Here is a 16,442-nt window from a genome sequence, read left to right on the forward strand (position 1 = left end):
TCCAGTGCACTGATACAGTACGTTCAGCCGGCTATGTCTGCTATGGGATACTTACCAAGACGGCCATTTTGACATAATTTTTGTGTGAATTTGTCCATTATTTAAACACAATACTTCAGATAGAGCTTAATATCTGCGCGCGTTCTGAGGCTTCGGATGATCTTCGAAATCTTCTCACTGCCTCGCGTCCTCTGGCTCTTAAATGTTTAAACTGGCAAAGCTTAAATGAGTTTAGTTTAAACAGATATCAACGTGTGCTGTTCAGGTCTCACCTGTTCGCGCGTGCTATCAGCACCCGGGTGATGATGGAATAAATGACTGCTCACATTCCAGCATAAGACATTCGTATTGAACAAGAGTGAATGGTTTGTCCACGTTTATTTATTGCTGTTGTTGTAATGTACTGGGAAACCAGAATGCGCATCCATCAACAGAAACATACATTAGCAGAACCCTAATTGTTTTACGTGTTACATTTTTTTAAATAATTTTCAAACTTTTAAAATTCCTTGTTTTATTGTTGTGATTATTTTTTTATTTTCTTTTATGTAAAGCACTTTGAATTACCATTGTGTATGAAATGTGCTATACAAATAAACTTGCCTTGCCTTCAGATTTAAGTTGAACCGCTGTCCTAGCGCGTGCCGAACCGTGCGTGGAGAACCGTATGGTTCGAAATTTTTCCGCGAACCGTTCCACTCCTACTGAGTATATAACTATATAGTCCTTTTCATAAAGCAGTTAAACTAACAAAAGCAACGAAATGTATTGAGCCTACTTAAGGTGATGTTATTAAACTATTTACACAAATACAGCATGCAGCAGTGTTTTCAGCACCGCTTTTCAGTGATAATCTCCAGCAACACAGTAAAAGTAATTGTTTTACCCGAGTTATGAATGTGAGTTTGCCTTGTGAATCGAATATGAGAAGCACAATGTAATGCCAAAAATTGGCAAGAAAACATGTTTCATGTGTTATCTCACATAGTTATCACATTTTACTGCTAGACAAGCACATAGTGCAACTATAGTCTGGTTCATGAGCAAATGACTCTTCTGAGCTGTTTTTTTTCAGTGAATCATTTAAAAGACTCGTGAACTCGAGATACCAGTTTGAGTCAGAGTGATGAATTCTTCACTGAATGAACTAACTCAATCATCTGATCGGTGTGGACGCCCTAGTTATGTTTACATCTCACCATTGTTTTTTTGTTTATTTTCGCCATGTAATAAAAAAGTTTTTGTGACTGATTAAAAAAATCTTTATCTTCATTTTTTTCCCTTTATTTTCATCTTAATTATTTTTAGATTACTTTCGTCTTTAAATGAAGCAAGACATTCCCACCATCCTAAGTATTATGTACAACTATTTAATGCCATTTCAGACTGTTTTGAGAATGGGCATCTTTGCCTACAGATAGTCAGATGTTCAGTAGCTCTTTAGAGTGATTCAAACCAGTTTGAGTTTGTGAGTCTTTTGACTGATTCATTAAAAGACATTTGTTCATCAACTGGAATACACTGGTCGCACTGTATAATTTCAGCTTGTGTTATTGGCATGCTACATGCAAAAACAAAGACTGGGCCCAATCAAAATTATCCAGCAGCACCATGTTATTCCGTCACATTTAATTAATGTCTCAGGCAAAATATAGTTTCTGTTGCTGTGGTGCTACAGATGCACATGCACTACACAGTGAATACAACTGATCACACTATTCTGTGAGTTTGCTTACATTACTGGCTTTACAGCTCTGCACAATGAAGTAATGACATATAATGTGGCATAAGATGAGTTTTGTCATGCTACACAGGTAGTTGTTGGGGAAAAAAACCCTGCTACATCATTTTGAAAATAGCTGTGCTGTTACACTATTGAAAAATGTTATGTCAGTGATGTTCTGCTCACCAGTGCTGCATATTAACCGCTCAATAACTGAAAATGTTTATTTCCATTTTTATCACAGAAACTCAAACAGAAGAACCAGCAGCTGAAGATGATTATGGACCAACTCAGAAACCTCATCTGGGAGATCAACTCCATGCTGGCTGTCAGGAGCTGAAACACACACTCACAAACACGTGTGCAGTCATACACTGTTGTACATACACTGCCTGTATTCGCTGCATTCATGAGCTGTTTTCAGCGGGACACGTAAGACAGATGCAGGAAAGAGCAGCGAGGCACAAAATTGAGAGAAGGTAGGAAGCGAAAAGAGTGGACTGGACTGAAGAAATTCTGCTACATTCATAACACACGGTTGAAATACCAATTCGGTTCAGCTGTCTTGGATTCAATTTTCAACCTGATGAACATTAGGAGGTCTGAGCAGTCTGCTCATTCACTCAGATATGCTTTAAAATGAACCTTTTACGCAAGTATACTCATATTTTGCATGAGCGATGGCTGCTATTTACGGTTAAACTGTATAGTATAGTTATAGTTCAATCATAACTTACAGAAAAATATTGTATGAAACATTGCATATTAGTGTGGTGCTATATCTATTAAGTATAAACATATACCAATGCTTGTCTCGACTTCTATTTAAAAAAAAAAAAAAAATCAAGAACAAATGGTCAGATTTTAATATTAGATATAAAAGCATCCTATTCAAAAAGAAAAAAAATGCACAGCTGTCTACAGTAACCGCACAATCAATAGTGCTAAATTCCAGCATGTATGGTTCAATATACCCTACATTATTTGTAATCCCTAATCTGTAACCTCTAATCGGAAAAAAACATGCAATTCATGTCGTTATAGCATCAAATATGACTTTATTCATTTTCTTATAAATCATTCATACAAAATTGGCATTTTGCAATTTCTTTATTACCTCTATAAAAATTCTTCTGTTAATTACTGGGATGAAGGGTCAGGACAGGAGGGAGCAAAACAAACAGCTCTGAACAAAAAGAACCCAAAACAAATCGGTATTTACTCATAAATAGTCTAAAGTGGTCATGCAAGTCTGGTTAACAGCCTAACGTGAGAAATACAGTCGAGTGGTTAACAGATGTTGTGAAACTTTAGTGTCCGCAGATGACGCAACTTTATTTGAACGATTTTGCCGCTTCTGTCCCATGTGACAGCGGAGGTCACAAACTCAACTCAGTTGAATCAAAAGGCACAATCAGGGAGAGATCAGTGATGTTTTTGAGCATGACTCCATATTGCTTATTGCTAATCACAGAACATAATGTAAGATAAATCAGATGCTAATTTTACCAGTTAGCCTTGAGACAGGATGATCGAAACAGAATGAAAAAGTATAGAAAATGCAAGAATCAGTTTGCTAACGACAACATAATACAATTGCGTGAGTTTAAATTTGCCAAGATTCTTTGGTGATCTTGCAAGTGTGTAGTGGTAGCAGCAGCATTCAACAGGCCAATCTCAAATGAATTGTCACGTTAAGCTGGGTAGTTAAAATAACATTGGCGTCAATGCAAACATTTATCAGTGTGTTGTCTGCACACATGCTGTGCACTGACAAGGGCCTTGGGCAGATCTGGACATATCATGAGCCCTGATGACAGTGTTGGCAAGGGTATCGTGATGGGATGGGATGCACATATTAATCAAAACGGACATCTGATGCACACATCTACCTGCTAAAATCATCTTGGATGCATCATCCTATATATAATTGTGCAGATCCAGCTGTATGAACAAGGATTATGTACATTGTATTTGAAGTGTACATAATTGGCTGTTGAAATTGTGCGAGGCCAGACATTAATTGTGTGATATGACATAGGTATAAATGCTGGACATAATTTTTTTAACTAGATGATTTGCTGAACTTAAAACTTAACCAGATGTGTGCCGTTTCTTAAAAAAAAAGTCAGAAAAGGATGACAAAGTCAACTAATTAACTAATGAACATTTTATGCAACTGTTAAGAGGGCAATTATAGTTGAAGCTTTCAGGGACTTTGAAATTAATTCACATACTTGTATAACAAGATTCAAGCAAGCACCTAAACGTTAATGTCAAGATGGACATTTTAAAATTTCATTCAGGCCAGTTCATTCGGATAATGTTAATGAAACACAGGAGCATTACTGCAAATTTCTCAGGCCTTTAACTCATGATTCAATGTCAAATAGCTTATTAAAATACAATGCACAACAATTGAAGTCTGAAACTCAGGTTCCTAAACATTCAGTGTCAGGTATGCATTTAAATTTCAGCGTGGGCTGACCATGATGGGGGATAAAAAAATATGCAGTGTACATCATGTCACAGCATCAACCGCATTCTGATGCATTATGTGCAGAAAACATGAAAAGGAAAAAAAAAGGCTTTGGCTCACAGCTGGCACATTTTAAGTCCAGTCACCTTCACAAAAGGCCACTAAAGCACGGCACTCCTTCAAGTCATCAGACATTCAAGTACCTGTGAGCGGAGACTGACAACATGCTCCACTCTAACTCTGGAAAACAGTGAAACAACACCCAAAGTCTTGAGAGCCGTTCCCTTGATATGAAATCAACAAGAATGGATGTACATTTTGATGGAATAGAAGCATACTTGCCACTTTCTAGGGGACATAAATTTGCCAGGTGTCCATTTATGGCTGAGTGAGTTTTATATGCGAAGGAGTCACATTTAAAATAGGAGGCCGAAGGGGAGAATTGAGGCAGTGTTCATTGAACTTTGACGGACAGCTCATTTTTCACAGGGACAGGGAAGATAGAGGAGGTGAGAGACGTCTCACTTAAATTACAGCCATAAGTCCTTACAATGCAACCTGTCATGTGCTGATGTCTATGAAAGTTTTCTCACCTAAACAGATGGTGTTACTGCACTGTAAGCTCGGCCTTTGTTTCCATGCTAATTTTTCTCTTGACAAATTTTTTTTTCCGAAGTCGGGCTGTTTAATAACGTGAGGATTTAGGGATTTCTAGTACAGTTTTTTAAATACACTTTAAGGTGGATTTGCATGAATTAATTAGGTAGGGAGGGTTTGACAAGCCACTTAAGGCAACTCATTAGTCTTGGCACCATTTTTGAAAATAAGAAATAAAATACTGCAGGGTGTATAAATGGTTTTTATGCCACTAATAAGAGGGACCACCGTTTTGAATGTAATGTTAAGGCCCTTTTTTGCACACTGCAATATTTCTGTGTCTGTGAACTTTTCACCTTCACTGTCTACATCATAGCCTTGAATCACTTCCACTGAAACGAAATGATTATGAAGTCTTTTGAAAAGGAAAAAAACCTTAACACCTCAAACTTGGAAATAAAAGCATGGGCTCAATCGTACACAATCATGGCTCAAGACCTTGGAAAGAACTGATTCAGAGAAAGTGATGCTGACATCCGATGCAGGAGGATGGATGGATGGATGGATGGATGGATCTCGATGTGGCGGGGTGAAGAAGTGCTAACACGATGATGCGTCCCTCCTGTCGTCCAACTCCTCGCTCATGTGCTGGGAAAGATGAGTTTTTCTGTGGCATTTGTTACCAACCTTGAAACAAAACTAAATCTTCCGAAGAGTTAAAAAGTGTGTCACGTGTGTCTGAAGGTCCACAGAGGCCGTCACATCCTGCTGTCTTTGTCCTTTGCTTGTGTGCTGAAGGGAAAACTGAACCACTATGGTCCTCCTCAGCTCTGGTGAGTCTATTGCGGCCCCCTGTTAAATGTCCGTCAAGGGGCGCCAGTCTGGTCAGAGCCGCTCGATCTCCCTGTATTTCTTACGGAGGATGGAGACCTGGTCCTTAAACAGAATGGGGTCCAGTCTCATTTGGGAGTGGACCAGTGGCATGCCGCCAAACCAGCTGGCGAACTTGTTCATGCAGGTCTGACGCTGGGCAAAGTGGTCCGGGTCCGCCCAACGCGAGGCTCGAGATGACTAAGAGGAACAGATGCACAATGTTAGATGACTTGCTTAAGCTCATGTAGGTTTAATTATCTACACTTACCTGACCCATCATGGTCTCCTTGTACTGCTTTTTTTGTGTGACCTTGATGGGCGGCAGCTTGGTGACAGCAGACACTAGGAAGTTCATGAGGATGTCCTCACAGTTGGCCAGCTGGTCCACCATGCTCTTCAGGCTACTTGGCAGGAAGTTGGTATACAGGAAGTGGTAATATCTGGAGAAAAGGACAGAATGGAGGGCATGGACATAGTCAAGGACAGGTTGAGACAACCAAATCATAAATTCAAAAGCTCAGTGTTGGACTGGATAAGAGATAGTGATTTTTTTTTCGTTAACTGCAAAAAAAACAATATCAGCCTTTTAATCAATAGGTTCTTTTTTTAAACACAATTTTCCTTAAATATATATTTAATGCCTACTTGTCCTACAAATGTGTCCTTGCTGCAAGTTTCTAGCTTACTACGGAAACTGCAAATCATGTTTTTCTGACAATTGAATAATTCTACATTTGTGGTGGCAGGTGGTGCCCATCAACTTTACAAAAATAATAATCAGAAAATCTTTATTTAAAATAAATATTATGCATGTTAAATTAAATACAATTACATAATAAAATAATTATATTGCCAAGAAAATTATTTTATATAAATACTTTTGTGATATTTTAAGAAAAATCATATCCTCATGTCTGTGGTGTTACCATGATAGAAACAGATCCTTATATTTGGACTACTTCTTGTTTAAGATCATGATTCGGTTTAACCTGAAGATTATTATAATCGTATTAATATTTACAAAATATCACCTAGTCTAATTATTGCAATGGTAATCTACATTTTAAAGATGTCTAGAATTATGAAAATTTGTGAGGTTACTGCTTTTGATTTTGGACATAACCAGCATATTACCTAACTTTTAGTATGAATAATTCGAATGAATTTCATTAAGCGTTTACTCGACCTATCATATGATCCATCATATACAGTCATTCTAATATGCTGATGTGACATTCAAAATTTCTCATCAACAATGTTGAGAATAGTTAATATTGTTGTGGAAACTTTAAAAAAAAAAAAAAATTATTCTTGGATGAATATAAATTTCACAAGTACAGCATTTATTTTAAATAAAGTCTTTCTTTTCACTTTTAATCAATTTAATGCATCATTACTGAATAAAAGTTTTCCTTTCTGGCAAAAAAATGACCCCAAACCATCGAATGGCAGTGTGTATTCATCTTTAGGCATTAGAAATACACCTGTGCAAATAAAATGTAACTGGAAGGCACTGCCCTAATTTCCTCCCAGTGAAGCAGCGGTTTCCACATGCAGTACCTGTGGTAAATGGCAGCTCCGGTGAGAACCATGGAATAGTCATTGGTCCATTTGGATGTGTAACCCCAGCGCTCCTTATTATTGTCCCAGAAATGACTGCGGGCAGGATATCCCACGATTCTCTCAGGGAAACTCTGCCATACCGTGAAGGCAAAGTCCACCTGCAAGGCAACGTTTAGCTCAAGTTAGAAGCTACTCGCCAAACCAGCAGTATAACAAATTAAAAAGAAGGAATAAAGAATCGAGGATGGTGGCATGAAGGCTCTCTCATGACAAAATCCAGACAAAGATACACGCACACATACACAAACACGCTTTCAAAGCTGCAGGCTGAGAAGATGCCCTCCTTTTTCGAAGATCAAAGCATTTAAACAAATAATTACTGAAACACATCAAAAGTGTCAGCGGCGGAGCCTCAGCTGGATCTCAAGTCAGCAGTGAATTGAACCACACACACACACACACACACACACACACACACACACCACACACACACAAACAGACTAACTATATACACTGAAACCTTGGCGTAACCCCACCGGCAGCACATCCGCCTCGCATGTAATGCCAAAGTCTCCAGCTACACAAATGGGGTTATTTGGGAGGGGGAGTTCAAGAAAGAAAGAGTAATTGGAGTTTCCCTGCAGTGTGGTCAAGATAACACATGATTAAAGATCTCCATTTCAGGAAGAAAAGAGCAAGGCACAGGAGGGAAGACAGGTTTAGGAGGTTGACTTCAGCTGTGTGCGTCAAGTGGCTCTGTGACCAGCAACTGGCTCTGCTGCCTCTGATAAGGGATGGCCATTTCTCACTGGCGTTCACTGCAGAGTGCCACTAATGCAGGGGACAGAAAGAAGCCGAGAGAGGGAGGAACCGAGGGCTGAGGCCATGCTGAGCTGATTATGGGTGGCGGAAGCACGGTGGTTACCAAATCTGCACTGCCAGCTGAAAGGTTGGGGGTTTAATCCGAGAGTGGCTGAGGAGGGAGCGATCACAAGCCTGCTCAAACGATAAGGCGTCTTTCACTTTAAGGAGCTACAGGGTTACGGATCCGACATCTGCCCTATTGTTAGCTGCAATGGATGCTATTTTTAATATAGGGCCAGGAAAGGAGCAGTCTCTTTCCCTGAGGCACACTTATGATGTTATTCAAGTTGTTTTCCAACAAAAACTTCCACCATTTTTCATCTGTTTGATCCTTTCAGGGTATTCTGGCTACTGTACTGTACCCATAAGTAAATGACCTCTGTTATGACTGGCTAAACTTTTATATATAAAATTATACACATGACTGTCAACAAACTGTACACATACATACACACACATCTGTATTATGTATGTAGTATTTTTTAGATTTTATAGCTATTATCTATAATTATTTTATTTTATTTTATATATATAATATATTGAGTTTTGATGATAACTATGTTAATTAAATGTATGTAATGTAAATGTAAATGATTCAAATAAATTAATTTACTATATACACTGAAACCTTGGCGTAACCCCACCGGCAGCACATCCGCCTCGCATGTAATGCCAAAGTCTCCAGCTACACAAATGGGGTTATTTGGGAGGGGGAGTTCAAGAAAGAAAGAGTAATTGGAGTTTCCCTGCAGTGTGGTCAAGATAACACATGATTAAAGATCTCCATTTCAGGAAGAAAAGAGCAAGGCACAGGAGGGAAGACAGGTTTAGGAGGTTGACTTCAGCTGTGTGCGTCAAGTGGCTCTGTGACCAGCAACTGGCTCTGCTGCCTCTGATAAGGGATGGCCATTTCTCACTGGCGTTCACTGCAGAGTGCCACTAATGCAGGGGACAGAAAGAAGCCGAGAGAGGGAGGAACCGAGGGCTGAGGCCATGCTGAGCTGATTATGGGTGGCGGAAGCACGGTGGTTACCAAATCTGCACTGCCAGCTGAAAGGTTGGGGGTTTAATCCGAGAGTGGCTGAGGAGGGAGCGATCACAAGCCTGCTCAAACGATAAGGCGTCTTTCACTTTAAGGAGCTACAGGGTTACGGATCCGACATCTGCCCTATTGTTAGCTGCAATGGATGCTATTTTTAATATAGGGCCAGGAAAGGAGCAGTCTCTTTCCCTGAGGCACACTTATGATGTTATTCAAGTTGTTTTCCAACAAAAACTTCCACCATTTTTCATCTGTTTGATCCTTTCAGGGTATTCTGGCTACTGTACTGTACCCATAAGTAAATGACCTCTGTTATGACTGGCTAAACTTTTATATATAAAATTATACACATGACTGTCAACAAACTGTACACATACATACACACACATCTGTATTATGTATGTAGTATTTTTTAGATTTTATAGCTATTATCTATAATTATTTTATTTTATTTTATATATATAATATATTGAGTTTTGATGATAACTATGTTAATTAAATGTATGTAATGTAAATGTAAATGATTCAAATAAATTAATTTAGTTTAATGTACCATCTTGGTTTGTTTAATAATGATAAAACATAAAAAAAACAACCAAAAAAACCTTTCCCAAAAACAGGGGCTGATCGGTTTCAATCTAAACAAACATTTCAATCAGCTTTGATTATTTCAAATCAAATCTTTTTTAATTAACATCATTAATAACTGTAGCTACATTAAATGTGTCATTAAATCGCAAACATTCACTTTGACAAAGCTAAAATAAAAACGTCTCTGACCTCCTGTCGAAGACCCCAGAAAAGAAAGATGACATTTACAGCCATGAATAGTGATAGAAAATGAAAAAGGAAACTTTCCAGGAGGAAGCGCCGTCTTCAGCAGTGCTGCAGGGCCACAGGCTAACAGAGCTCAGGACGGCAGTCACCCTCACTGCTGATGTGTGAGTCAGAGAGACACAGAGAGCAGGAGAATTATAGTCCATACCTCAGTGGTTGACAACACAGTGTCCTCATCCAGACTTAACACTGCATCGCTGATGATACTGTCATAGGGCTGAAACCGACTGCTCATGACCTACAGAGAGAAAATAAATATGTACGGTCAGATTTTATCTAAAGACTTCAGATAGAAAGCTTGTATAAAAGGAAAATGCCTCTCTTCATATTTTTCTCTGTTTGGATTAAACTCCAAATATTTGGTTACTGTTGTGCATGTGTGGTTGATCACTAATAAGATGCAGAAATTTACAAAACGAGACACATTGAAGTCCTGTCACAGACGCATACAACAACAGGCCACCCACACACATCCCCTCACAGTGCTTCATAAACATGCAAACATTTTATTTAACTTTTGTCAAAACACACATGGAAAAATCAAGCCTCAATGGCACTAAACGTCAAAACAGTGTCAGGAAGTGACAAACGGAGTCATAAATACACCGAAAGAAGACGGTGTCTAAAAGCACAACTAAACAGGAAATAATACACATGTGCTTCCCATTGTAAATCCCCCCTCAGTCACATGAGCAGTCTGCCAGCAGTGCCCGCAGGGAACACTCCACATCTAGAAAGCCACAGCCACAATATGAAGGTGAAAGATGAGGCACGTGCAGGTGAGTGATAGCCCCGTGAAGTCAGGATTAAATCTAACGCTGGACGTCTCACATTTCTCTCCTTCAAATCCACAGACGCCATACTGCCGCACCACAGAATCAAGTTTGAAAATTGAGTTGAGTCATGTTTCAAGTAGATTTCCCTTAGATGCATTTCATGATCATTTTCCGCCACTAATACATTACTACTAATAGTAACAACTAAGAAGTTTTAAACAGAAAATATTTGTGTTTTGACTGTGTCAGCGAGCGTCCATTTCATGCACAAAACATGGATTAGCTTGGCTAAATGCATTAGAACTTTAACTGGCTTAATTTTTCACATGAGAAAACAACACTGTGAACAGCAAGGTTCAATTACCCAGATTGAATAACCACATTTTTTTGGTTTGGTTTCTGGCTAAACGAAAATGCTAATTTTGGTCTTCGTAAAAAATGTATTAGTGTGCATCACTTCTAAAATTCCCTACTAAAAAAAAAAATTAAATTGCCCTTATTTACAATCATATCACAGTGCATGTTTTTGCATGCTTGTTAATTAAAAAAATAAAAATAAAAACATTTAAAAAGGATTAAATTATTATTTTTTAAATGTATTATTAAAATATTCTCTGCCTTTTCCAATTTTTCTGTTGACGCAAGTCAGCTTGCATGGACAGGAAATTTAATATTCACAAAATTACACAAAATAGTTTTTCACCATCCAATCGCAATGGCTAAAACCAAGTCCCGCCTTATCTTACTTCCCTTGGAATTTTACGCTTCAATCAAATTAAACCAATTCTCAGTAAGAAGTTAATGTTGTTTCATGCAGTCCTTAATGAAATCCAGTGCAGCACAGCTCTACCACAGGAAGTGAGTCTGAAAGGCATGGTATTCTCTGTAGGATCTCATATAATGTAGAAATGGGAGTGTTTAATAAGGAAAATGCCTAAAGCAACACTTCAGTGTGGCATGAGACCAGGCTGTCAATCACGGCTTAAAAGAGCTGTCTCCTCGTCAGCTAGTCTGGGTGGGAACACACACACACACTACTCTGTAAACAAGACTGCCACAAGCCGTACAAACCACAGGCTGACTGGCACTACTTCACTGCTCTCTTCCCTCAGCCAGAGGAAAACTAATCCCTCTCCGCTCCAAACACTGGGAAACAACACTCACACTCACAGTCCCTCTTCTCTGTTCCACAGCTTTAGCCTACACCAGAAACATCCACACAAGCCCTACGAGCACCTATAAAAGTGCAGGATGTTCTGTTGTGTGTCACTAATATTTGACTGCAATACATATAAATATAGTCACAATTTTGTGACAGACTTTATCAGGCCAATAACTTTCATTACCAATGAAAAACATTACATATATACCATTCAAAATGTTTTTGAAAGGATTTTCTTATGCTCATCAAGTACAGCAATACTGTGAAATACTAGAACAATTAAAACCCACAATTTTTCTATTTTGAAATGTTAATTTTAGCAGCCATTACTCCATTCTTTAGTGTCACATGATCCGGTCACACTTTATTTTAAGGTCCAATTCTTGCTATTAACAAACAATTAACTACGATGTTTGCCTCAAACTCCTAATTTGCTGCTCATTAATAGTTAGTAGGTAATTGTTAAGTTTAGGTATGGGGTAGGATTAGGGATTCTTGCAGAATATGTGCTTTATAAGTACTAATAAACAGACAATATGTTAATGAGAGTCATGCTAATAAGCAACTAGTTATTAGTGAGAATTGGTTCCTATACTAAAGTGTTACCCATGATCCTTCAGAAATCATTCTATGCTGATCTGATACTCAGGAAACATTTCTTATTAATATCAATGTTGAAATCACTTTCACTGACTTTTACATTAACTGTTCCCCTCCTGGTGGAATGACCTGCCCAGCTCAATTCGAGTAGCTGAATCCTTCGTCAGCTTCAAGAATCGGCTAAAAACACATCTCTTCCATCTTCATTTGACCATCTAACTCTAGCACTCTCTATTATATTTATATTCTTACTACTTGTTTTCTTAAAAAAAGCCTCTAACACTAGCATTCTATATTCTTTTTCTATTCTATCTTCTTGTTTTCTTTATATTTATTATAATAAAAAAAACCTTGCTACATGTACTGCGTTAGGCTAACTGAGACTTGTCACAGCACTTACATATTATTGCCTTTTTGTTGGTTTTGAGTGCTTCTATTGTCCTCATTTGTAAGTCGCTTTGAATAAAAGCGTCTTGTTAAATGACTAATTAAATGACTCTATTGTCATTTTGCATTACTGACACACTATTTTCCTATATAATGCTGTAAAGTTGCTTTGACACAATCTGTATTGTTAAAAGCGCTATAGAAATAAAGGTGACTTGACTAAATGTCAATGAAAACAATTGTGATGCATGATATTTTTGTGGAAACTGATACATTTGATATAATTCTTTGATGAATAGAAAGTTCACAAGAACAGCATTAATTTGAAATAGATTTTTTTGTAACATTATAGAAGTCTTTACTGTTACTTTTAATCAATTTAAGGTGCCTTGATGAATAAAAGCATTAATTTACAAAAACTAAATAAAAAATCTAACTGACTCCAAACTTTGGAACAGGAGTGTATACATTAAAACCAGCGTTCACAAAGTTTCATGCATTTATTTTTAGACTTTGTGACACATCTAATGCTGTCATAATGTCATTTGTCAAAAAGTGGAAACAACTTGGGAAACCTTATTGAAATCTCAAAGAAACCATACTGTATATCACCTTGTTCTCTCCTTCAATTACAATAATGGGCACTGAGGTGGCCGGCCATCGATGCTTGGCAGGTAAAGGCTTGTCACAATTCCACAATACAATAATCTGAAAAAAAAACAAAGAAAGAGAGATCAGAAACAAGGCAATTTTCAAAACCATGCATTTTTTTGAATTGTACAGTACATTTATTTTACTGAGGCCTTGGGGGCAGAAAGACTAAAATCAGATCCAGTCGCACGTTTCTTTCCAAAGAAAATAAATAATACAAATCAGTTCCATACTTTCATACACAGTCATACTTCATTAAAAAGCCACACTTAAACAGAGCATGTGACAGTAAAACGTATGCCGTGAATGCCAAACATGCCACATTGAAAGGTCTCAGGGACTTTCACTCCGTGAAGTTCGCACACATTTCTGTAAATGTTTATCTGGTTTTAGCATTAGCCTGGAATGTCGCAAATTTGTAATGCAATGTCAGTTTCAATTTACAGCTCGTCATAGCCGTGAGTTTTTTTTATTTTAAATTCATTTTGTTTTGTCACTTTCAAGTGTCTTTGAGTGATTACACCTCTGGCTCTGGTTTTACGTTAACACTCATAAATGTTTCATGTGGAACATTTTAAGAGGGGCCCTTCCTCTCAGAGAGTGTCTGTGATTTAGAAGTCAGTTAGTTCACAGAGCGGGGTTAAACAACTGATTAAGAGCACTCGAGTATTTGAACTCACCCTTTGCACACTTTCAGGGGGATTTTTCAGGGACATTTACATGTACAACAAAACAGTGATAGACTATCAAAAAACCCACAAGAAAAATAAATGCATATAAATGAGAATTTAAAACGCTGATATTATTAGGTCTCTGGTCTCATTTCTTTGGTCTTGACATCAAAACACGAACAGACACGCGCACACTGAATAAACTGACAGAAAAGCAATAAAGGCGTGAAAGTGAAATTGGGTAAAGACATAGGCTCGCTGATCAGGTTTAACATTCACAAAAATAATACAAATAAATAATAATATTTAAATAGACAATATTTAAAATGTATTTATATAAAATATTTAAATATTAAATAATTAAAAAATATATATTTATTTTATTTATTACATTTACTATATTAATGCACTGATTTTAAAATCCTGTTTTAATGTGCTGGTGATATAAACAGCCATCAAGCCTTTTACTTAACCGCATCTTTCATTTCATTAACTCCCCATCGCAGAGTCACGTAGCTCTCAAACCACGGAGCAGAACAATAAATGAAAGCTTGACTGTCTAATGATATTACATGCAGGAGGATCAGGAGGCCTCTTCAAACTCTCAAGTATTCTATAATCTATAATAAGATCAGAGACATAATTAAACTACTTAAACTCTTAGAAACAAAACAAAGCCTGAAGGTTGGATTTTTTGATTATGCAAACTGCGTTTATGGAGGAGCGAGGCAAAGATCGCATGTCGACATGAGTGAAGCCCCGTACTGGGGTGGATGCTAAAGTTCTGTCAACTAGTCATCCAACAACTGAACAATTGTGCAGTGAGAATTATACAAATGATAGCTTAGATATAACCAATTTAGTCTTCAAAAAATTGTCCAACTTTATGTTAACATCCCATTAGAAATGTATTAAACTCAAAGCAAGCCAAATTTTTTCCGCATGTCCAGTTTATTTGACTAGTCGTTCAATCCACAGACTACTTGATTTTGATAAGTCAGGATACTAGAGTAGAGTAGCTACTGTACTTTTTACAGTAATTAATAATGTATGTTCAGAAATACATCACTTTTACTTAATTAAAGAGGCTAGGGTTAACATTTAACCAAGAGGATTTTTTTTTTTTTTTTTTTTAGCAAAAGAGGGTAACTGCAAGTTTAAAAATACACATTTTAGATAATAATTTGAAATTTGATTTTGTATATCAATACATCCAAATTGAAGGTTGACCGATGTTGGATTTTGCTGAAATTATATTGTGTTTATTAATATTATTATGTTATATTATTGTGCCGATACCATAAAAAAAATACAAATAATTAATATATATATATATATATATATATATATATACTGAATGTGTTAATGTATTTTTCAATTTCAGTTTTATTGTTGGAATTTCATCCCAAAATTTTCTTGCATCCCAAGGCATACATCGTCTCACATTCAACACACACTAAACAACACCACACTATTACAATTACCTCCTGAATAAACACTAACAATATCAACATATAAATACATAATGAGCTACAACACAAATCACAAATTAACATTTTAGGACTTTTTAAGGACCTGCAGGGATCCTGTAAGTAGTTTTGTATATGCCTCATTTAAATGGGTATTTTTAACTGTCATTAGTTGTGGCGTGCTCTGCAATATCTTTAAATGCAGACAGTATCACTATCAACTTCCCCCAGTTTTGGGGGTTCATGCGTACTAACTCACAGCGGTGGGTTACCTAGCCTGCCAGAACGAGCTCAAAAGACACCCGTCATTCTCCTCTACATCTCCTTGATTATTTATATCCCAGCTTCCTTTCCATTTCTCTGCGCAAAGACTCCGGCTGATGAATTGTAGCTAAAGGGTGTTGTGCTATTCCCAGCCCTCCACTTCAGCTGGAGTAAAGCGTGCTCAATTCAAGCTCCGCCAGAGAAGCAAAAGCCAAGCGTTCAGCAGCCGAGTCTTTTCAAGCCCTCCCACAGAGAAGAGAGGAGACAGTCTGAGAAAAGCGCCAGCTTGTGTGCGTGCAACATGCTTCACGCAGTCAGCGGGGACACGTTGCATTTAATTCCCCACCTCTCCTCCTCATTCTCCTCCCCCACTAGCCCCTCTCTCTCCTGCACCTTAGAGAGGAATCAATACACATTGGTTCCCAGGGTGGTGAACACTTCAGAAGGCAGTGGATGCCATGGAAACGCATGGGCTGCTGGGCTC

At 37.7% G+C, this 16,442-nt stretch overlaps 2 protein-coding genes across 4 annotated transcripts in view; one reads left to right on the forward strand and one right to left on the reverse strand.

Moving 5' to 3' along the window:
* Positions 1 to 2,846, forward strand: part of LOC107592939 (mediator of RNA polymerase II transcription subunit 30) — a 24,274-nt gene extending 21,428 nt beyond the window's left edge. For all 3 annotated transcript variants that reach the window (XM_016282526.1, XM_016282525.1, XM_016282527.1), the window contains exon 5: positions 1,968 to 2,846. In XM_016282526.1, coding sequence (XP_016138012.1) covers positions 1,968 to 2,063 — 96 coding nt within the window. In that variant the 3' untranslated portion in view covers positions 2,064 to 2,846. The remainder of the gene's footprint in view (positions 1 to 1,967) is intronic.
* A 944-nt stretch (positions 2,847 to 3,790) lies between these two features.
* Positions 3,791 to 16,442, reverse strand: part of LOC107592940 (exostosin-1b-like) — a 104,062-nt gene continuing 91,410 nt past the window's right edge. The window contains 5 exon segments of the mRNA XM_016282528.1: positions 3,791 to 5,870; positions 5,941 to 6,112; positions 7,233 to 7,393; positions 10,127 to 10,216; positions 13,516 to 13,611. Coding sequence (XP_016138014.1) covers positions 5,685 to 5,870; positions 5,941 to 6,112; positions 7,233 to 7,393; positions 10,127 to 10,216; positions 13,516 to 13,611 — 705 coding nt within the window. The 3' untranslated portion in view covers positions 3,791 to 5,684.

The sequence above is a fragment of the Sinocyclocheilus grahami genome, unplaced genomic scaffold, assembly GCF_001515645.1.
Source record: "Sinocyclocheilus grahami isolate Dianchi unplaced genomic scaffold, SAMN03320097.WGS_v1.1 scaffold161.1, whole genome shotgun sequence".
Taxonomy (NCBI): Eukaryota; Metazoa; Chordata; class Actinopteri; order Cypriniformes; family Cyprinidae; genus Sinocyclocheilus; species Sinocyclocheilus grahami.